Source organism: Varroa destructor, unplaced genomic scaffold, assembly GCF_002443255.2.
Source record: "Varroa destructor unplaced genomic scaffold, Vdes_3.0 BEIS01000001.1, whole genome shotgun sequence".
In the NCBI taxonomy this organism is placed as follows: Eukaryota; Metazoa; Arthropoda; class Arachnida; order Mesostigmata; family Varroidae; genus Varroa; species Varroa destructor.
Genome location: NW_019211454.1, coordinates 15,111,194 through 15,134,387, shown reverse-complemented (window position 1 = coordinate 15,134,387; position 23,194 = coordinate 15,111,194). Strand labels below are relative to the sequence as shown.

The window sequence follows — 23,194 nt, the reverse complement described above, 5'->3', positions numbered from 1 at the left end:
GAGCTAATGCGTATTATTTGGTCCGATGCGAGTTTCCGCGCATAGGTCGCTATTCCAAGGTTCGAGACAATGGCCGAAGTTTCGAGTCGTGTAGCGTCCCAGTGCTGGTCGGAAGGATCTCCTCATCTATATGGTAAGCGCGAACATTCCAGCTCGTAAATATGTAGATGTATATATATATATAGAGCATAGCATAATTCTGATTTACAGACTACCTTTTCTGGTGCGTCCCAGTCGCGGTGATATGCCATCGTACCCGCTTCGAAGGCAGGTAAACGCGGCCCATCATAGACGCCGATGGAGATAGGGTAGCAGAGTTAAGGCAATAGGGGGCATACAACGGGCCCGATTGAGACGAGATCCAGTGGACCTGCCAAAGCTGATATCATTCGCAACTATTTTATAATCCTAAGTTAGGCAAGTCTATTAATTGCGAACGTTATGAAATAATTAGAACCCATTATGATACGATCAAGATACATGAATCCAGGGGCTCTAATCTCTAACAGGACACTGATCTATGCATTGAGATAAGATCTTGATGCGCAACAAGGTTTGTGTTTCGCAAGGATAGTTTGCCAGGCTTGACTCACCGATGTATTCCTAATTCTGTATGATGTAATGGAAATTTAGCTGTACCCTTTGAGTTTCATGTTCACTATCGCCGTTAGGCATTACCTCAAACCTAAGCATACGACTGGTAAAATTTAAAAAAAAAAACAGGTTATACGTTGTACGAAATATTGTTAAAGAGTTTTTTCACCTTCATTATACCATCGACAACTCTAGAAATTACGCATCCGTACAGACGTCGCCTCCTTACATCTAAAACACGGACAGCAGCAGAGTATCAAATTTTAAATTCATTTATAATGTAATTCTATACACGAACATCAAATGGAAAGAAACAGACCACCGTAAGCAAACGACACTTGAAAAGACTTATATGTAAATAGCATAATGGTAAGAGCACTAGCATAAAATTGTAGGCATTCTTAATGGGAACCAAATCGCAATTAATTAAATGGCTCTACTTTAACAACTATTTGCGGCATTATACAGAGAAGCAAGCCTTACGTTAACTAATATCTAACTATGATATAAACTCACGGCCGACTTTGCCATTGGAAAATGTATACAGACCTGCCATCTGTAAAAAAACTCCTGTAAAACTACATGCCTTTTGATGGAGGTGGATGTCTTCAAAAACGAACGCTGTACAGCGCACACCCCCTATTGAGCGAACTGCTACCAGATATGCTGCAACAGTATTGGCAATTGCAGCTCATAGCATTACAACTTTCGAAGAGGTTTTGGCCTTTCTTTACGGATAACGTTTGTTTACCTCGCTTACTTCCATCTATCGCCCATTTTCTTTTCGATCTGTATACTTTCGATGGTTTCTTCAAGCGACTGTTGAGAACCACACCAACGTGTTTGTCAATAAAGCCTTGTCCCGAAGAAAGACTGATTGGAGATTTGAGTTAAACGGAGTTGCTTGATTCATTGCCCTGTTTTAACATGTTTTATCTATATAAAAAAACGTATGTGCAATATATATCTGCATGTGACCTCTCACTAAATAAATTCGTATGTGTTTTTTTAGTAATAATATCACAGTAATAATTTGCATCTTATAGATGTATATCACCCGTTATAGTAAAATACATATTTCAATGGTATCACAATAATTCGAAGTATCGATGACTAGGACGAGTTGAGCAGATGAATCCATATGCTTCTGAAGCTTAAAGCTTCAGGCTTATCACCTTATATTTTTGTTTTTTATCCAACCAATATTTTTTGCTGTCGATGCCTAATTAAGCATGGCGGTGGCGACAGCAATCGGTTGTTGGTACATGGAAGCGTATGCAGCGGCCTGCGCGGCCGCGCGGAAATGCATAGCTCGGTCAGACAACTCTTCCATTATCTAAAACAACGAAATGAACGAACATTTTGAATTAGAATCAGTATTATCATTATTCTTAATTTTAGTATAGGTTTGGTTAGAAAAAATATTTCCTATTATTCAAATATTATCTGTATAAACTTTTGATCTACGCAGCAATTTATGAATTAAAGTAGTCTATTTATCATGAATTTCAGAAAAATGAATTCGCAGAAGCAGAAGGTTACCTCAACTGAGTGCCTGACATGCCTGCAGAAATCATATCTGTCGAGGTGTTTTAGCTTCATGAAATTGTGATTGGCGGCATCTTTTGGTGTAATGCGAGTATCCGGATCAAGAGACAGCATTCGTTCGACCAAATCAGTGAACTGGCGTCGATCTGCTTTTTCCGCCAATGCTTCTGTATTGTCTAGTTCTAGATTCATTGGCGGATTCACCTAAACAACAAACAACGGAAAAGAATTGCCTAAAATTAAACACATGCAAGAGCGATTCTTCAAGGTTTTCAAGGTAAAAATTATTTTGAACAAAAGATATATCGACAGCCTAGGCCCAAACTGTGTACTCGACAAGTTGACTATTCGCATAAGGAATCATCAAGAGAAATCTAACTAACAACCAATTGAACTCCTTCTCATTGCATTATTCATACCTTTGCTAGGTCTCTCAGGGAATCGAAGATATATATTCTGTTCTCGCATGAACGAATTCGTGTTTCAGCCTCAAACTCGTGTCGGCTTTTGAGCCTCCAGAAATGAGATTTCAGCAAAGGCGTTCTTACTGGGACAAAGAACTGCCTTGTACGGGCACCCGAATTCAGTACATTTGAGGCTGGGAGACCCTGAGTTTCTACAATGTACCTGCAAACGATTAATTCGCAGAAGCAATCTTATTAGTCTCTAGAGTACCTTTACGCTTTCAATAATTCCGAATATGCAGTTCGCTTGCTTGGTCCCCGCTTGCTTGATTTGCCCTAAACATAAATATCAAAATAAAACTAGACAAGCTTCTCCGATACTACCATTATGCACTGCTCATATGCCCTAAAGATTCACAGGTAACGTAACACGTTACAACTACACCATCACAAGTATCTACAGCCGGGTCCATATATAGATGTAGAAAAATACTAACCTGATTTGGTCGTATTCCGATCTCCCAGGGTACAGCGGCCATCCGAGAAAGAGTTCGGCCATGAGGCAGCCCAAACTCCACATATCAATTGCTTCATTGAACGGAAAGCCTAAAAGTACCTCCGGGGCACGATAGAACCTGTAAAAGCCATTGTATTTGATTAAGCAACTATCTTCTTAGCTTATTGATTTGGCTCGGCATAAAAATCTCATCTGGCTATTTTTTAAACTTATTGATTTAAAGCTACGCGAGGAAAGAAACACATAACATCTATAACACCTATTATGTGTTATTAATTAATAAGCAGCCCACTCTCAACGATGTATTTGTGTGGTACCACACGATGCTCACCTCGGTTGACTAGAGTCAAAGGCAGTCGTGATTATATAATATGCATTGTATATGCTTCCAGTTTGTTCTTGATTATCATATAAATTTTTATTGCATAATAACAGGGAATATAAACTATAACCTTAGGTAATGCTATGGGATGATCGGCGTAAATTCTTCCCAACAAAAGTTACGGAGTTTCCAACATAAAACATAATCGAAAAAGTTATCGTTGCGCAAATATCAATGGTTTGATTATGCTGTTGATATATTATTAGCTAAATGCTTACGAATTATTTGTCGCTAGTGGATTCAGGACGTGAAATCAAAGTACTTCGGTTTAACCTCAACTAAGTTATTCAACTCTTAAATCTACATGACTTACCTCGACTGAACACACGAGTCGATAGCCGCCTCACTTACGCTTATTGACAAACCAAAATCGATCACCTAAAAACATATTCGCAAGCAATAACGGAAATATTAGTAACATTTTATTTTTATTGCAGTTGGGCTTTGGTGAGGTACATGATTTAAAATTAGTTGGATTTGAATATAGTTAAACTAGCGGTTTTACAAACATATATTTGCCGACAACGTTATTAGACATTAGACATTTCTTACCTTGATCCGGAAAGGCTGACGTATTGGATCGACAAGCATAATGTTCGCCGGCTTTAAGTCGGCATGTATCAGCCCAAGCGTCTTTAGCTTGTCTAGTGCTGTTAACAGCTGCTGTACGATAGGGCGAATATGCTTCAGTGGTAAACAATGGGATTCTCTCTCCACGACATAGTCGAAGAGACTTTGTCGAAGCATTTCAAAAACAATGCATTTGTGCTGCTTGTGTTCGAAAAACTCAAAGGCTTGCACAAAATTGTATGCAGGGTTTTCAACCGACAATTGCTGAATTATTGATACTTCGTTGTCGCGTTTTTTTGAATTTCGCGGATCATTTTCGAGTACTTTTATTGCGACATTTCTGGTTGTCCCCTTCTGTTGGCATCTTACAACTTGGCCATAGGTGCCCTTGCCAAGGAATTCAAGGACTTCGTATTGGTTTCCGGTCGCTGATGTCAGCACTTCATTCTTAACCAACTCATAGTCGGTTTCAGAAATCGAAGAGGACAATACGACCTGAAAAAGCAAAGATAAAGTCGAACACTATAATATTGAAAATTTGCGTAAATTAGTACTGCTTTTATTAACATTTCAGTTAAGGAAAAAATATTTAATTTTTTATATGTCGGAGTTCAAGAGTAGTAGTAGTACGAAATGGAACACCGATTCACTCTGTAAGGAACTCATTCCAGGAAGTATGGTTACAGTAACAACCAGCGGCATAATGAAAGGAAGAAACTGAAATGGCAGAACTAGCACAAGTATCTCAGAGAAAGGTGAACGGGAAATTTATAAAATTCTTAGTTTGTAATGAGAAGTTAATTCAAATTGAACGCGATATTTTCGATGATACATGCAACGAGGAAGAAGGACCCTTGAAACAGTCAATACAAAAACTGTATAAGTTAAACAATCTGTTTACAAGGTGATAAATTCCTGCACTTTCCGCGGTTGTCTTCCATTTTTTTTAACGAATTAATCAGTTTGTCTAGCCAGAGATTTTCGGGTCTGTTGTCGACAAGGTTCCACAGGCAGTCTTTGGGGCCCGCTATATTTTCAGATGTACTGTTACGGATTTCATCTGCCCGTGATAGTAAAAAGTGGCAATCCGTCAACCCAAAGCCCGATTTTTGCAGAATAGTCTTAACAACCTTCATCATGTACTGCCAGGCCTTACTGTTAGGATAAAGAAAACTAATATCACTCACCAGCTTTTCGAAGGACCACTTCAGTCAATCATTTTTGGCTATTTTATACATCGAACTGGATCTGCAATGCTGATTGGTGATACTGTAAAGACGCCGTTTTCAATAGCACTGAGTAACAAAAAACGCTTCTTTCATTGTAAGTCTTGCATTTTATAGGCTTGCCGTTTAACCCAAGACGATCAAAAGCACGCAAAATTGAAAGCTGTCATAAACAGAACAAATAATAAAATCAATGAATCTTTCACAGTATACTTAAAACAAAAAGATACAGAAACAACCATTTTCACCGCAATAAACACTAGCGGAACGGAGTTGGCACTGACACGGGGGTCTTGGAACCAAAATATCTTCGGTAATAATCTGGTTGGGAACATATAACCTGATGTGGTATTGTAATTGTTGTTGCATGATCAGGGTATACAAAAGATTTATCGAGTCCTATGAGGACAAAATAGCTGATATCGGCTTACAGTTTTTCGAGAGCAAACAATGCTATTTCCTCGCTCACCTGCAGTTTTTGATTTGTTAGCTAAAAATACTATTCATATTGGAAATTTTATAGTTTTTGAAAAATTATGCGTTCGCAAAATAACTCATGACTTCGAGCTTTTGGTGGTATTACTCGTCATTCGGAATTTCACAGGAACTATCTGCCGCATTTTACGGTCTGCTATCAGTGAAAAAAACTAATGGAACATTACTGAAACCACTTATTGAGTTGTTTTCCGTTATAGTAGTTATTGTTTAATGGCGATCTTTTCGATGAAAATTAGTATTGTTTGCTTTTAAACTAATCATCGTCAAATATTTTTATGGGAGTATTACGCCTAAATAATGTGCGTCTACGGTGCAATACAGTAATCTTCATTAAATATGTCTTCTTTCATTTCTTCTGTATAGACATATGACTTGTTGTATAGACATATGTATAGACATATGTTGGCTATCCAGTGTATTGTACATTACGTTGATCTAATACTCACCACTTACGAACTTGCACTTCAGATAACACATTATAAAATCCTAGATTTGAAGTCACTATTAAGCCATATTTCTCTTTCCCGTCTCTTTCCCAACTATTAAAAAACCGCTACTCAGAACTGATACAAATTCTACTGCTTTCATCGATACTAATGCTAATATTTTGAGCTATAAGTCTACTGGCTTATTGTAAGTGAAACACATTTTTTGTATAACGCAAAGTTTGTTTCTGTCGATTAGGGATACGGTCAGCCTAAGAATACTCCTTATAACATGTGTTTTCGATTAATGACCATCTCCTACATATTAAACAACAAAGTATACACGCAGGCGTGTGCTGTATGCACGGTACAATCTACTATTTTACAATGTCAACATCGCTGGACCATTAAACAATCTTTTGCTCAACTTCTGCTCTCAAAGGCAAATAAATTTTAAAGGGCTCGGCTCATAAATTAAGTGGCATTATTTCATGAACTTCAACTCCATTTATGGAGAAAGGTATATATATATATATATATATATATATATATATATATATATATATATAATATTACTAGAAGAACACTAGTCCAGTGAAGTAAAATTAACTTAGTTTTTATTAAGTTCCAAAACTGTTAAGATTGCTGAACAGATTGCTGTGGAGGCATGAGACCCAACCCGGCAATATGCCAGGCCTCACACAGGTCCAGAACAAATTGGTCGACCATTGCTTTGTCGTGAAAAGGTGTCGGCGCTAGACGTAGTCGTTCCTCGCCGCGGGAAACTGTCGGATAATTAATTGCCTAGAATTATCATACCATTATCAAAAGAGAATACATGAACAAAGATTATTATAGGCCTAAGTGAGACAAAAATGTTAAAATATTTAGAGACAAGTATTCTGTTAGAAAATTTAAACAAATTCCCTACATTGACGTACTGTCCAGTGGGATTCATTGGTCATATTACGCCGATTCAACTATCTTTAATCTTTTGTTTTACTTTTTGTAATGAAATCGCCCCGATGCGTTTTCGATAAAAATAATTGTGCGATACTGAAACCTCGACTGCGATTGCCTCGATTTGTGATCTTTTTGGCAAAAGATTGCAAAATAAATTTTGTAGGTACTTTGAAAGCGATAAATGCTTAAAATATTAAAAGTGGACATACAGCCAACGAGTAGCAGTGATATCTATTATTACGTATATTTCAACATTAAAATACAAAACTAATGTTTCGTCTTAAACGGTACCTGCACATAATGTCCAAACCGCATGAGTTCGTTGCTGACTCGTGTGCACGCTGCCGGATCTCCTACGTGTACCGGAATGATATGCGACTTCGAGTTGAAAACAGGCAAGCCAACAGCTCTAAGTCGTTCCCGGGTATATCCGACCACTTGTTGATGGCGGCGTCGCAGTAATCGTCCCTCATCCTCACCCAGGATTTCAATCGAGGCCCGAGCACCACAAAGAACTGTTGGTGGTAGCGATGTTGTGAAAATGAAACCTGCGCCGTACGATCGTATGAAGTCGACGAAATTTGAGGTCGACGCTATATAGCCACCGATGTTACCGAAAGCCTTTCCTAGGGTTCCCGAAATGACATCCATCTTAGCGAGGATTCCGCGCTGTTCACCTACGCCCGCGCCATGGTCACCATACAGTCCAACGGCATGTACCTCATCAATAAACGTCATGGCTCCATGTTTATGAGCCAAGTCGCAAATCTCCTCCATCGGTGAAATATCACCAGTCATCGAATGCACGCTCTCGAACGCAACAATCTTCGGTACCCACTTCGGTACTTGACTGAGCAGTTCGGCCAAGTGGGCAACGTCATTATGGCGAAATATATGTTTTGGCGCTCCACAGTTTTTAATGCCTTGAATCATGGAGGCATGATTTCCAGCATCGGAAAAGATGTGCATACCCGGAACGAGTTTTCCTAGGGTAAATAAAGTTGTATCGTTCGCCACAAAGCACGAAGTGAATAATAAAGCGGCCTGCTTTTGATGTAGTTTAGCCAGATCCTTTTCGAGATTCTCATGCATCAACGAATTGCCGGAGATGTTTCGAGTGCCACCAGCCCCCGCTCCATGTTTTTCGAGTGCCTCCTGTACAGCCGCCTTAACTTTTGGGTGTCGTGACATGCCCAGGTAGTCGTTGGAACACCATACCGTGATTGGTTTTGAGCTGTCAGCCATTTCTGTGTGCTCAGTTGCCTTGGGAAACTGCTTAGCCAATCGGTTGACCTTTTTGAAAACGCGATAGGAATGGTCCATTTTCTTCTTAGCGATCATCGACTGGAAGTGACTTTCATAGTTGAAGTCAAGCTTATCGGTAGCGATATCAACATCTAGCACAGGTTTCTCGGCGAATTCAACGGCATCAGGGCATGAAACAGACTTAATCGCCGTTTTATTAGCTGCCAAAAACGGGCATCGGTTGCAGCGATTCACCTCATCCACAGGACAGGTGAACGGCTCCGACTGCTTCAGGCTTTCCACACTGGCCTGTTGGCTGCAAGCTGTTGCGATACTGACCGATCGCGCTAGGTACGGACATTGCCGCTGATACATGCTAATGAGGGGTGATGCATACTTCTTAACGTAGGCTGTGGTTAAACGGCTAACGAATGGGCACGGCATAATGGTATAGAGCGTTAGATTGATTTTGCCTACACAATTTTTCCTGTGAAGAAATGTTAAGAACGGAAACCATTTCAGCATGTTAATTTTCTCGACTTCTGAGGAAAAAATCTATCAAAAGCAAACGTCTAAACGCTTATAGACTATATATACGTGTTTTATCAAATTATCGTCTTTATGCATGTTTTCTGGGCTATATATACTTAGATTTCAGATGTGCATACATTTAAAAACTTACCAGAGTATACTTACCAGCTCAAGTTATTAATTCAAGGGTAATAATACATACGGTTGTAATATAACTAAGTTAGTGCGCTTCTCTCCACATTGCTCCCATGCTTATCATTCAAGCGAATGCGAAAATTATTTTCTGCATAATTGTCTGCGCGCTTATCTTGCAGTTGCGAAAGCAAATTCCTACCGCTTACTAGTTGAAACGCTTTTTCTACACGAGTTAGTACTGGCACTAAATTACCTATACAGGTAACACAGAAAATGCCGACGGGCCCGTAGATACCAATCGAGCTGCCTACGGCAAACGTGGTGTCTTAGATAAACTTTTGTCCAACAACCGGCCAAAGGCTGCCAATGAGACGAGCGCCGAACTTTCGAGAAAACAAATCGGGTTAATGTTGCTTTGCTCGATTTCATAGAATACAATGAAAGATAACGTGAGAAATGGGCGTACAAAAATTGATGACCTAAGCTTATAATAAACAATTTGCTACACCTTGATCTCCATTTGATACGTTGAAGATATTAAGCGACTGTTTCCAATAAAGCATGTTAGGTAGATGTGAATAATGGAATTATCTCGGATACAAAAAAAATGGCAATAAACTATTTTATCCAGAGAAGCGCTAGAAGTAAATATTGCTCAAGTACATATAATTGGACATAAAGAGACCGACTGACTGAAGGTGATATCATTACACGAATAGAACAGATCAAAATTAGTTGCAAGGAGATTTGCTTGAAGACTGCCTGTTGTGCGTATGAAATTTTCTACCACCAAATCTTCATCAGGCTCACCTAGACAACGACAGCGGTGAAAACCCTTATGCTTTCTAAAATTTCATGCGATTAACGTTCTACCTAACATGCCTTATTAGAAACACTCCGTAACACCATAAACTTATGTATTAACGCTTGCGATCACAACAGCGCTGCATTGAATTAATATAAGCCTATCCTACCGTCTTAATATATTTACCTTAATAGTAAATAACACCCAAGGCACCAAATACAACGTCACACCACTAAAAATCACACATACACACAAGCATTCAAATCTACACGACAGAATTAAATAAGCGCCTTTAACGCTTACACAAGCCTAAACGACATTTTATCCCAAAAGAAATTTAAGACATCAGCTACCACGATCAACTATGAAAACAGCAGCACAAGGCTGGGTGTTACTGCCAGATCAGTAGCGGAAGATCCAATAAAATCAACAGAAAAACACGCAGGCTAGGCACCGTCTGCCTGATGTGTATTTCTGTAGCTGTTGCAGCCAGCTGTTCCGATCTGCCTACCTTGACGGACACGTATAAAGTAAATGATCAACCAGCACCCGCGAAATCATTTGCCGGTACTTGTTCGTAATCGAGAACTGCAGCGGGGCTGAGCGGCAGCGGCGGCGTCCGCGCAGAAGAGTTGTTTCTCGCCGTCAATCATCGCGACTGGGCGACACTCGCTGTTTGGCGAGAGTCAATGGCTGCTCGCCAACCAACAAGAAAGACGTAAAGCGTCACCGAGTAACAGCAGCTGTAACGGAGCGAAACAGCGCTTCAAGAAGTGCCGCGGCAAGGGCGAACTTCTACGGTTCAGCAACTGCTATTAACGCTGCTGTAACTTTTGCAGAAGCAACAGTAGCAGAAGTGGGGAAGTTGTCGATGTACAATGGTATGGAGTCGGATTGTTGCAGCGAAATGGCCGTTACTCGCTTGCTTTTTTAATTCGTTGTTACATACGTTCGCCGCTTATTTGCCTGATGCTGAAAAAATTCGACTAAGTACTACGGAGCAGATCCGTAACTCTGTCTGTTCCGTATCACCACAGATGAGAGCAATAAACGCTGGCCAGACGTCAAATTAGCCCCGCTATTTGTTGGCTTGTTCGGGGGTAAGGATAGGAAAGATTGCTCGTAAGAGAAGTTGCACTATTGTGACGGCATAGCAGAACGCCAGCCATGACAGTAGTAGGCCGATACAAAGTAATTGAGTGAGTTAAATGCGGCGTAGACAAACACAAGAGAATATACGGGCAAACGCCATGATGACGCTATAAGACGCAACATACGGATGCACTGACGGAAGGCGTCAGGGCATGATCTACCTTTGACATGATTTACATGGGTGGACATCCCTGACGCCAAAAGTGTTTGTCAAAAATCAAGTCTAGAAAAACTATTATCATTGATTGAAAGACGGATAGCATTAAATATGGAATTGGTCTCAGTAACGCTGACTTCGTTTAGCTTATACTCTGGTGTATTTTACATAAATTGATAATATATAGATGCAGGTTAATTCGAACCTCTACTTTCTGAGACAAATCTCAGTTTGCTTCTGGCCACAAAACGCGTATCTTGTTGATAAATAGTGCTACTTCTTAAAATACATGATTTTCTCTTCTCTATACCCTTCTCCCAGACTGGTCTGACTCATCGAAACGAGAAATATATTACAAATCAGGCTTTTAGTAACTAATATCATTAAATAAACTGACATAATTTAACTCCTTGCAATAGCAAAAATCTGACTTTAGATGGAATTAATGCCCGACAATAAAGATCAAGATTCAATAAAGATGGCAGAATACAAGAGTAAGCAATAACTAAGCCAGCATAATACGACACGTAAAGCATATTATCTAAAAGCTTTTTGTTATCGTCAAAGACTTTTTATCGGCTTTTTTTTATTTTAACATTTATCGGCTAATCAATGAACTCTTGCAGAATTCAAAGAAAATTACAATGGCAGTTCATAGAAACTGGGGTCGTCATTAAACCATAACAACCGAAACACCGCAAAACACATCGGAACGTACAGAGATAAATAACATCGACCCCATAAATATAATTTCCTATGTTCTTTTAAACACGCGTGATTAGTATTAGTCACGCTAAAAGACTACGGCTGTAGGTTCTTAGGACCACTTGCTAGCTTGTGTCAGGGCTTTGACCAGCTGCATGAGTGGATCATTGAACCCGGACCGTTTTGTCAACTATATGGACACCTGAGACAATGTATTTCCTTGTATTTATGCCAAGAAGAGAATTTTCGATGTTCGCTTTAACCATATGGGATGGATATCCAGTATGTGTTCTCTATATGAACACATGTCTGAAACAACATCTCTAACTGGAGTACTGTGCTTTTCAATATGATGAAAATCATAGGAAACTAGATTATCTGAGCTGACAAAGCCGGCACTCAATGATTTGAAAAACATTCAATCGTTTCTCAAATAGTAATGAATCGCGCACCAAATAAGGTGTTCATATGTGGCGTAACCATAACTCCTACTGGACGCTTTTGGCAAACCATACATTGCTCTTAAGCAACTATCGTAGGAATAATAATCGATATATTTTCATGTGTCGATGAGACTGGCCGTTCGATCAAGACCGCGCTCATCTAATTCGTTATCTCCACTAACGAACATCTAAATTTACTCACCTCTCTCACTGAGTACCAAGCGGATGTTCGCCCTTTTTTGAGACGGCGGGCGTACACCATAAAATTACACACACACACACACAGATACATCCACAAACACTGCACGGATAGCGCCTACTGTTAGCGCGACTGCGTTGCAGATGGCACAAGAGGTGTTCCATGATTCGACTGCTAGGGCAAAGCAAACAAACACAGCGCTGCGGACGCGAGCCTCTATCCGTCTGCTATGAGTTGTTAGCGGGTCAACATGATTATTTAAGCTAGGAGCTACAAACAAAATTTCTTGTTACGAACCCACTAAATCTTCAATACATATCTGTTCAAGGTGTCCTTCTTCCCGTAATGGTGATATAATTCCACTGGTTAACTCAGTTGTGAGATAGTTGTAGTATAAAATTATGAGTAGATGCATTTGCATTCCTGTTAGAGTGCATAATTAGACTACATAGAGGGTAAACATGCAATTATCTCATTCCGATCATGCAAAGTATAGACAAATCTTTAGGATTGTCATGCCATTCAAATGCTCATGCTGTTAAGCACGAAATAGAAAATATCAAATAAAAAAATTTGGATAACCATTCACAGCACGGTTTTTATATTTATATTTTTATACTTACCTTTTCCATCAACATGATGCCGTTTTTGATTGTGCCAAGCCTGGGTGAATTTACCGTAGCGAGTGAGGCAAATCTAATAATTCTTATTTCCTGCAACAACATACATAAAAATAAGAAAAATTAGTCATCAAAGAACAAGGGACCTAACCAGAGATAAAATTTCATCTCTAATGTACATAAAGCTACTTCGAATGAACCATTTTCTTGCTAAGCCTTACATCGGACGCGCTGAAGGGCAGTTGCCGTCCTAGACACTTCGATTGGACCAATTGGATTGAACTAAGGAAGTTTGTTTTCAGTATGCTGAGACGAGTCGCAATTGGAATATCTTGTATATTTAAAGCAAACATATTACTGAAGTGGTTGCGTTCAGCATTTCTTTTATAATAAAAAAAATCATAGAAAGTCAAATAAATCAGTATGTTTCCTACGGTTTCTTTTTCAACTTCTAATCTGTTTGTTGGTTTCTTCCTGTACACATGGCCTTTGACTTCTGCCGAGTTCACTCCGGATATTGATGCGAATGTCAATAATCATAAACAAAAATAAAATGTATTTATATTCTCTTAAGCTTAGAGCAAGAACAGCATATTTCCACAGACATTTCATAAAACAAGGTGTTAAATTAATTATTGTCATCATTTCCGTCTAATTTAGTTAAGGAGTTAACAAAGCCCTACACCGATATTCGTGTACCTGATATGTCTTTGGTAAGTAGATGGCAATAGCAAGCATAATCGCTAGCAAAAGGAAATCAAGTAAGCATGAAGCGAATTATATATGGTGCTAATTAACGCCCAACGCAGAACATAACATATGTTATCCCGTTATTATTCTACGAAATTTGTGAACTCATTAAGTACGCTGAGCCGAACTGTTCGATGCCCAGCATATAGAAACGATTAACAAGCAAATTTCACTCTCTCGAGTCATGCTATAGCAGTATGAGCAGCGCACTATTGTAGGAGACTGGGAATCAAAGAAAGCTATATTATCCTAATACCTAAGGCAGTGCGTTTGCCAACCAAACTCGTTACGTAAAACGTGGCTTGAATTATAGTGATAACCGATAGATGTAAATAGGGTTCATTATTATTATTAATTATCATAGTATTACTACAGATGAGGATCGATTTTGCATTACACAGAAAAACAAGCTTTAGATTTATTACTGCCTAAACCTTATGTCACTCCAGCTGACTTATAACTCGTTATATTAGAGATAAGGCGAGAGTGTAATAAATTTATAATTAAAATTCGTTACACAAACTGATTAAGTTTTAAGAAGAGCGTAACACCAAGAGTTAATTGATTCATAAGATTAAAAAACTTGTTTAAAGGTAATTTCTTTTGTGAGAGAACCTTCTATCTAAATAAAGAAATAAGCTCTTCCATTCTCCATTATCATTTCGCGATATGCGTTTGATTTTATTTCTGCCCTTTATCTTCTATTATATATACCTTTTGCTTTGTCTAAACTCAATAACATTTGCTGTCTCTTAATTGTTGTTTGTTTGACCCTTTTATAATATTAGGCCAATAAAACACACAGCAGTATGTATTTTGGTTTTGTTGAAGAAACAAACAGTGTTTAAATAAATTAATTCACTTCACAATCAATGATCGTTATCGCAGTCGTTACTATTTAGCGCGTAAGCTTATTATTCGGCTTATTTTCTTTTTGTCTCTAATATGAATTAATTTTGCTTTTATCAGTGTTGTACTTATTAGTTAATTATCCTCAGGACACCGATAATGAGTTGTAACCTCTGTTTTCTCGAGGGACAAAGCAAGCGCCATGTAATGCCATTAACCAGAAACAACGTAATATGATAAATAAAAAGCTTTCGTTTATCTTTTGTTATTATGTATATAGTATTAAGTAGGAATGGAACATCGAGAGCTTAGTAGCCAACGGGTTGGATCTCGCCGTGTCAGGGCCATTATGTACATAGTACACCGAAAAAGCCGTCTGCCGCCATATATGCGTATTAATTAAAGGCTCGGCAGGTGAAGGATCGAAAGGTCTTGCTTTATAAACAGCATAGACATATCTTCTGTTTAGTCTACTTCTTCGACTGTGGGTCCTTGACCAGCAGTACCTCCACCGGCCGCTCCGGCACCAGGAGCGGCACCGTGCATCTTCATCATAATAGGCTTTGCGGCCTGTTCCAATTCCTTGCGACGATCATCATATTCTTCCGCCTCAGCCAGCTGATTAGCGTCAAGCCAGTTAATAGTGTCGTTGATCTTGTCGAGAATGAGCTTCTTGTCAGAATCGGGTAGTTTCTCCGATCCCGGACCTTCGAGGGCGGATTTGATACCGAAGCAGTAACTTTCAAGAGCGTTTTTCGCTGCAATACGACCTTTTTGTTTGTCATCCTCATCCTTATATTTTTCAGCATCCTGTACCATGCGCTCGATATCCTCTTTGGATAGTCGGCCCTTGTCATTTGTTATGGTAATTTTGTTTTGTTTGCCGGTAGACTTGTCCACGGCCGAGACGTTAAGAATACCGTTCGCATCAATGTCAAAGGTTACTTCGATCTGAGGGACTCCACGAGGAGCGGGTGGGATACCGCTTAAGTCAAACTTTCCGAGCAGATTATTGTCTTTTGTCATTGCACGTTCACCCTCGTAGACCTGGATGGTGACGGCGGGCTGATTGTCCGAATATGTGGTGAACGTCTGGGTCTGCCGCGTCGGGATGGTGGTATTTCGTTTAATCAATGCCGTCATGACTCCGCCAGCTGTCTCCAAGCCGAGAGAAAGTGGAGCAACATCCAGCAACAGGAGGTCCTGAACGGCTTGTGAAGTATCACCAGTCAAAATGGCGGCCTGCACCGCTGCTCCGTAGGCAACAGCCTCGTCAGGATTGATGGACTTATTTAACTCTTTGCCGTTGAAAAAATCCTGAAGCAGTTTCTGAATTCGAGGAATTCGGGTTGAGCCGCCAACAAGAACGATGTCATTTACCGTCGCTTTGTCCATTTTTGCGTCTCGGAGAGCCTTCTCCACGGGCTCCAGCGTTGAACGGAACAGATCCGAACACAGCTCCTCGAAGCGGGCTCTAGTAATCGATGAGTAGAAGTCGATACCCTCAAATAATGAGTCGATCTCAATCGACGCCTGCGTCGAAGAGGATAGCGTCCTCTTCGCGCGCTCGCACGCTGTACGAAGCCGGCGCAATGCGCGTTTGTTTGATGACAAGTCCTTCTTGTGTTTTCGTTTAAACTCCTCGACAAAGTGATTGACCATCCGATTGTCGAAGTCCTCACCGCCAAGATGGGTGTCCCCAGCGGTGGACTTGACTTCAAACACTCCGTCGTCAATTGACAAGATTGACACATCAAAAGTACCACCGCCCAAATCAAAAATCAGCACATTTCGCTCTCCTTTAGCACCTGAACCCTTTTTGTCTAGGCCGTAGGCAATGGCAGCGGCCGTAGGCTCATTGATGATTCGCAAAACGTTCAGGCCAGCGATGACACCAGCGTCCTTGGTAGCCTGCCGCTGAGAGTCATTAAAGTAGGCCGGCACCGTGATCACTGCATCCCGCACGGTTCCGCCCAAGTAGGCCTCAGCAGTTTCTTTCATTTTTACAAGCACCATCGAAGAGATCTCCTCAGGAAAGAACGCCTTCGTCTCACCTTTAAACTCCACTCGGATTTTTGGTCGGCCATTCTCATTCACGACTTGGAATGACCAATGTTTCATGTCGCTCTGAACGGCCTGATCATCGAAGCGACGTCCGATCAAACGCTTCGCATCGAATACCGTGTTGGTCGGGTTCATGGCCACCTGGTTTTTGGCAGCATCGCCAATTAGACGTTCGGTATCAGTGAACGCAACATATGAAGGCGTTGTACGATTACCCTGATCATTAGCAATTATTTCCACTTTACCATGTCGAAATACTCCTACACATGAATAGGTCGTACCCAAATCAATACCAATTGCTGGAGCTTTCGGCATGTTGGTACGTGGTCGTAGGCCTAACTTGTGACACCAACGGAACTACGCAGCAAACAGCTAACAACCACAATCTGTTCCTATTGGAACACCACCACTAGCAACAGAAACGGGAAGGAACTAAACCTCCCGCCGGGCCACGAATGCCGTAGCACCTTTTCAAACCTTCGTCTCAACAAGCGAAGAGAAAATCGCACAGATTTTCTCGTGCTAATTCACAATCGCTGAAAATCTTCGGTGCTCGTTTGCCGTCGTCCTCTCTAACAAACGCTATCTGCACCCTTCGCCGTTACAGGACTCCACTAATTCAGTGTCCACTCAGCCACAAAGTCGCCTTAGACTCAATTTTTAGCTCTCAGTAGCACACGCAATTCATGGTGCCGTACCCAAAAGCCTCTACGTCTTCAGCCGTGTATATGTTCAATGGCCACGGTGCACCGAGTTATATAGCGACTGTGGCGCTATCTGGTGACTACTCGAACAGTCCGGAAGGAATGGAAACAGCGAGAATGTTCCTTTGCACCGTAAGAATGACACATACGTTCGTTTGTTCACATAGGGTTAGTGCGGGAGGATGGCTGAGTAAACGACTCGTTCACTGACCAATCAGTGATTAACCAGCATCGAATGATTATTGTGACGAGTATTATGACGATGTTTACGTTCGTGGTGATATTATTCCCTCCTTGGCTGGCATCGCAGTTGTGACAATGGGGCAGAGGCTGTCCTTGCAGTGATAGTGACGGGTACTGGCAACACAACCCGCTGCTGCGGTTGGCGGCACTGTGCTATGCATGTAATCATAAGCAATCCATACACTAGGGCACTACAAGGATGTCTTTGATTGTTCCTTTGGCTTATCCACATATATTCTACGCAGTATATAGTATTTAGGATGAAGTAAGAGTCCTTTGATACATATGTGTATACTCAAAAGAAACTTTTTTGAGGACTGCGAGAGGAAGACAGCAAATATTGTTCCAGCAAGTTCCGTCCATTTAATTCTGAATGACGGCAGCGCCTATTGCTACTTCTGATGCTCTTGCTGATATCTTGTAGGACCACAGTGTAGCTATGAGCTTATGGCTGACGGGCACTATTGCTGGTGTGACTGCTGCACTGAGGGCTTTTACAGGCAAAGCCTGAGCGCTGGGCCTTGCCGATGACAACTTGACGGACAGTAACGGCTGCCGGACGGCCGATCCTATCTGGCTTGTATCGATGGAACATAAAGAGCAGCTATGTTGTCATTCGTACATCGTACGTCATCCTGGGTAAGCCTACTTATATTTATGCAGCAAACGAGCTTTTTCTAAGCTATAGCCAACAAAGATCGCCGAAGAACCGCGCACCAGCCACAGGTTGCCGCTAAGTCATGATTAACTTTTCCCCAATGGTCACCATAACTTACGGATAATTATATATAATTATCCGTGTATATATATATATATATATATATATATATATATATTTTTTTTTTCTTTTGTACTCATTAGTAGATTCAGTCGAATTACACGGATTTATATTCATTTTGTGTGTTGGCGGTTGCGGTATGCATAGCGGCTGTAGCGTAACTAGCGGCGGAACGCAAGAAACGAGTCGCGTAGTGACAATGCCGTGTTGTGCCTGCGTCTACGGCCTGGGTATTACTATAGCAAACCTCGGCTGAGCTAGGCCAAAATGGCCTGAATGCGGCGAAAGCTAGGCCAGCAGCATTAACAACAGTCTCGGCTAATGCAGACTTTGCTATATTATCTGAAGTATGTTATATCTGCTAATGGTAGAGCACCACAAGGCAAGCACACAGCAGAGTCAATAGGAATGAGCTATTTGATTCGGGTGGGTCTGACCTCAACCCCGATTTTGAACGATTCTGCCCGCGCGGCTGCTGCTGCCACGGCTTGGGACGATATTGCTGATTCCAGACGGTTCAGTCAACGTTCGACGACCAACCCGCAGGGTGATGGTGACGCCAAATTCGGTAGGACAGCCATTGCTGTCGTTGCCGCTTCTGTTTAAAAGCCACACCACGCGCTTGTATGCGATTTTTCTGGGTGTTTGTGTTCACACTGCCTTTCCCTATGGTCTGGTGTTGTTTGACGCTAGGTCATTTTGCTGCGCTTGCAACGTTGAGCAGCTCGACAAAATTTTTGGTTGGTTTAATAAGACAGTCCGAACCAATAAACAGTTTGTCGGACACCCACGGCTCAAAGGGCTCGGAATAGTATACCGCGAGCTTTCTTGCTTTGCATGGCAATGACGCATGAGCAGAACGCGGAAAGCGATCCGGTTAACAGCGTCGGGGCTCGAAAACCTAGGACTAAAATAGCCAAATCAATAGGCCGGGTTGGCACATAATAATGACTGCCGCATGTTAGAGTGGGACAGGCCATTGAGTAGACAGGCGCAATATATATATATATACATATATATATACATACATATATGTAACCTAATAGGTTCAGTAATAATATAGCCGAGGTTCTTACTGGCCAGTGGCAATTTTGCCTGTTTTTTCAATGGCCTGTCCTACTCTGACATAAGGCGGTCGTTTGTATATATACACATATACATATAAATGAGAATAATTTAATAATCAATATAGGGATTAAAATATTTTAGTTTTTTGTTAATTTAATATTAAGTTTATTGTAATATATATATATATATATATATATATATATATATATATATATATATATATAATGTTATTTACAATTATTCTCATTTATATGTATATGTATTTAACTTAATATTAGCTTTATTGTAATTGTAAATAATATATTATAATATATATAATATAATAATTGTTTACAGTTACAATATATATATATGCACATTAATAACCACCCTATGTGAGAGTAGGTCAGGCCATTGAATAGCCAGGTGCAATGCAGAGGTGATTACCTATTATGTATATATAGTAAGTGGTCAAGAAAAAATGACATAGTAAAATATAGCTATAAAGCAGATTTTCTCAAAAAAAGATTCTCTCACCTATCCCATTTAATTAATTGAACTACGTTTCCCTTTACATTATTATTATTTTAGAGAAATGCTATTTCGCGTAATGCGTACATTTGTATGGGATGGTGTAAGCATTTCATATACTGTTACAGTATATGTTACAGTGTATGAAATGCTACATATAATAAGCATAATCGTACTTGCGAGGATTTTTAAGTCATGTAAGCTATGCTAATAAGTTGTGATATATAAACCAGTACTCCGGAGTAGTCAGGACAGCTTTTGTTTTATTTCATTGCATCTGTATTTCTATATCTTCTAGAGACATAATATGTACTGTTATAAGTATATACATAGACTTGTGCGGTTCATCTGATTCACATTTGACGTCCACAAGCTTAGCGTAGATATTTACATCGTTACAGATACACTGCATTTGATAATCTGTCATTCAACATTTTTGGAATATACTTTGAAATTATCTGTTTTTACAATGGTTTAGACACAAAGATATCGGATAAAAATGCAGATATGAACGTTCCTACAAATCAATAAATGATATTCCGAACCCCGCGGTGTATTAGTTATCCCCACTGCATTTTAAGCCTTATGATTGACCACAAGCTTTTAAGCGCATGACTTGAGATAAATAATAAAGTGCATTTCGAACATAAAAGCACTTTTTTTACTATGAAATAACTGAATCGCAAAAAATCACGCAACCCCGAAAAGTCATACGCAAAACAATCCATGGTTTAAAGATCTTTCGGGACCATTACACCACACATCTACCCTAATCCTTACCATTGATATCTGAATATGAATATATCATAATCAAATTGATAGCCCTTCAGGAACACGTGGTTTTAGGTTTAACCTGTAAAGTAACACAAACAACACTGAGCGGGCTACCTGCTAATTAACAAGCTGTTCTTTGGAAAGCCACCAACAACAATACCAAGTTTTGAGCACTCAAATTCATTTAAAACAAAAAAAATAGCAACTTGAAGCTTGGATATGTTCGAACGTGGACGTATCCTTAACACACAAAAAAAGCTGGACAGCGAACAATTAACCATGTACAAACACCACTACTATGTCAACATTTCGTCATATCACATCAAGTCATGTTACAGAGTGTCATAAATGCTGCAGAACTAATTAATTCTCCAGGTAGCATTTACATTTTCGTTTCAGTAATCAAAAAATGTAAGTTCACTAACCGGCTTATTCCCAGTTTACTGTTGGTCCTGCGTCGCAAGACTGTTTGATCCGCGTGTACTTAGCCGGAAAAACCTCTCACGCACTATTTTTTTAATCATGCAACACTTCGAACACAGTTTTGTTCGCACACAACAACGTACAGCACTTGTCAATGTTAACAGCTCCAAAATTATGTGAAATATCGCATCTGGAATCTTAGCGGGTTCTAGCGGGCTGCTAGCGGGTTGTTGACAGCTAGCGGGTTAATGGCAGCTAGCGGGTTATCGGCCGTTAAAGGGTTATCAGCAGCTCGCGAACTTAACTATAATGGCTGAGATGGACTTTACGATAGTGTCTGAACTGTTATATCTGTTTATGGCTGAGCAGCACAATGCAAGCACACAGTACAATCTATAGGAACAAGTCATTTGAATTGGGCGGGCCCGACCTCGACCCCGATTTCGAACGACGTTTTCCGCGCGGTTGTGACGATGTTGCTGATTTCAGAAGGTTCAGTTAGGCGCAATATAGAAATAAAGATGGTTACCGGTTAATAAGAACATTGGCTAACATGAACTAATATATATATATATATATATATATATGATGAGCGCATTAATTCACGTATGCATAGGTATATATACACGGACAGGATGATAGCCTGTAGGCTAACTCGGTTTCAGTAAATAAAACAAATGAGTATTTGGGAGAAAGAAAAGGGCTAAAAATTCTGCTGCTGTAGTGAACTTTCGCTTGCAAACACTCCAGCTATGTGACGACATATAATATTCATATATATATTTACTATGAATAAGGATGCAGAAAAAATACGGAGATTTTCTACGAATACAACGTCGAATTGTTTTCATTAATCGAGAAAGAAATTACCTAGTGAAATTTAGCTTAAAGGCGGATTGTCTAAGAAAAAGATTTTTTCAAGTTCCACTCAGATTGAACTATTTTGTTGTCTTCTATAACTGAACTATTATAACTATTATTATATTAGAGAAATACAATTTCGTATAATACGTTCATTTGTACGGGATGGAGTAAACGTTTCATATATCGTTACAAGGCGGGCGGCGAAGTAGAATTGTACTTGCAAGGATTCGTAGATCGCGTAAACTATGCGAATTAGTTATTGTGCATAAATCAGTACTCCACATCAGTCAAAATATCTTTGGCTCTATTTCATTGCATCTTTATCTCTTTACCTCCTAAAGACGTTATGTGTGCATTTATACATATACTCACATGGTTCTGATCGATATGGATTAACATTACACCGACAATCTTGGCAAGAGTACATATATCGTTATACGTACATTGCATATGGCATTCTATTATTCAACATTCTTGTATTATACTTAAAATATATGTTTATTTATACAGGTGGGATAAACTTTTAATTCTATTTAGAAACATCTACAACATTATTTCAACAATCAAAAACTCTATGCTATCTATAGTATTGACTTACGATCTTTATTTCGACTTTTCGGATTTAAACTAGCTAGTCTTACGTCAGTCACAACTGGATTATAATAACCAATGAATGTGCCACGGTACTTTTGTTGATTTGCGAGTCATTTGAAGATCGTACCGAGTGTTTATTCAGCTACAAAACTGAAATATGTTTTGCAATCTTTATCGTATTACATATGCGGCAAAACACCGGTAAATGGCGCAATAGTATTGCTGTTAAAAGCAGCAAGGGGGGCAAGATTGAGGTAGAAACAAGCGTACGTTTCGGGTTGTATCATTTGGAGCTTGCTGTAATGTTTTTTTTTTAATAATAGAAGACTTGACACAAGAACAAATAGTACGTTCGGAGAAGGACTCACTCGACTTATTCCTAAAGTCCACTAGCGTCAGGCGATTCGATTAAACCTTAAATTATATTTATTTCAAGATATTTATGGATCAATAT

The 23,194-nt window shown here is 39.8% G+C and overlaps 3 protein-coding genes across 6 annotated transcripts; all 3 read right to left on the bottom strand.

Annotated features, from left to right (window-relative positions):
• Positions 1–1,519: 1,519 nt before the first annotated feature.
• On the bottom strand, positions 1,520–5,151 carry LOC111242980 (homeodomain-interacting protein kinase 1-like). The gene is made up of 7 exons (XM_022787962.2): positions 5,146–5,151; positions 3,998–4,510; positions 3,759–3,823; positions 3,044–3,181; positions 2,562–2,769; positions 2,137–2,346; positions 1,520–1,930 (listed from the first exon to the last, which is right to left on the bottom strand). Exons 1-7 carry the CDS (start codon positions 5,149–5,151, stop codon positions 1,817–1,819), a joined length of 1,254 nt encoding a protein of 417 aa, XP_022643697.1. The 3' UTR covers positions 1,520–1,816.
• Positions 5,152–6,759: 1,608 nt separating this feature from the next.
• Positions 6,760–21,499, bottom strand: LOC111251695 (5-aminolevulinate synthase, erythroid-specific, mitochondrial-like). Of its 4 annotated transcripts, XM_022808562.2 has the most exons (5): positions 21,285–21,499; positions 20,866–20,938; positions 13,123–13,212; positions 7,419–8,859; positions 6,760–6,968 (listed from the first exon to the last, which is right to left on the bottom strand). In XM_022808562.2, the coding sequence occupies exons 4-5, from the start codon at positions 8,814–8,816 to the stop codon at positions 6,801–6,803; spliced, it is 1,566 nt and encodes a 521-aa protein (XP_022664297.1). In that variant the 5' UTR covers positions 8,817–8,859; positions 13,123–13,212; positions 20,866–20,938; positions 21,285–21,499; the 3' UTR covers positions 6,760–6,800. The 4 variants fall into 4 exon arrangements, with proteins under 4 accessions (XP_022664297.1, XP_022664287.1, XP_022664307.1 ...); XM_022808552.2 differs by lacking the exon at positions 20,866–20,938; XM_022808572.2 differs by lacking the exons at positions 13,123–13,212; positions 20,866–20,938; positions 21,285–21,499 and adding an exon at positions 12,503–12,661.
• On the bottom strand, positions 14,517–17,526 carry LOC111251692 (heat shock 70 kDa protein 1-like). Its single transcript, XM_022808529.2, has one exon. The coding sequence runs from the start codon at positions 17,095–17,097 to the stop codon at positions 15,184–15,186; it is 1,914 nt and encodes a 637-aa protein (XP_022664264.1). The 5' UTR covers positions 17,098–17,526; the 3' UTR covers positions 14,517–15,183.
• Positions 21,500–23,194: the final 1,695 nt, after the last annotated feature.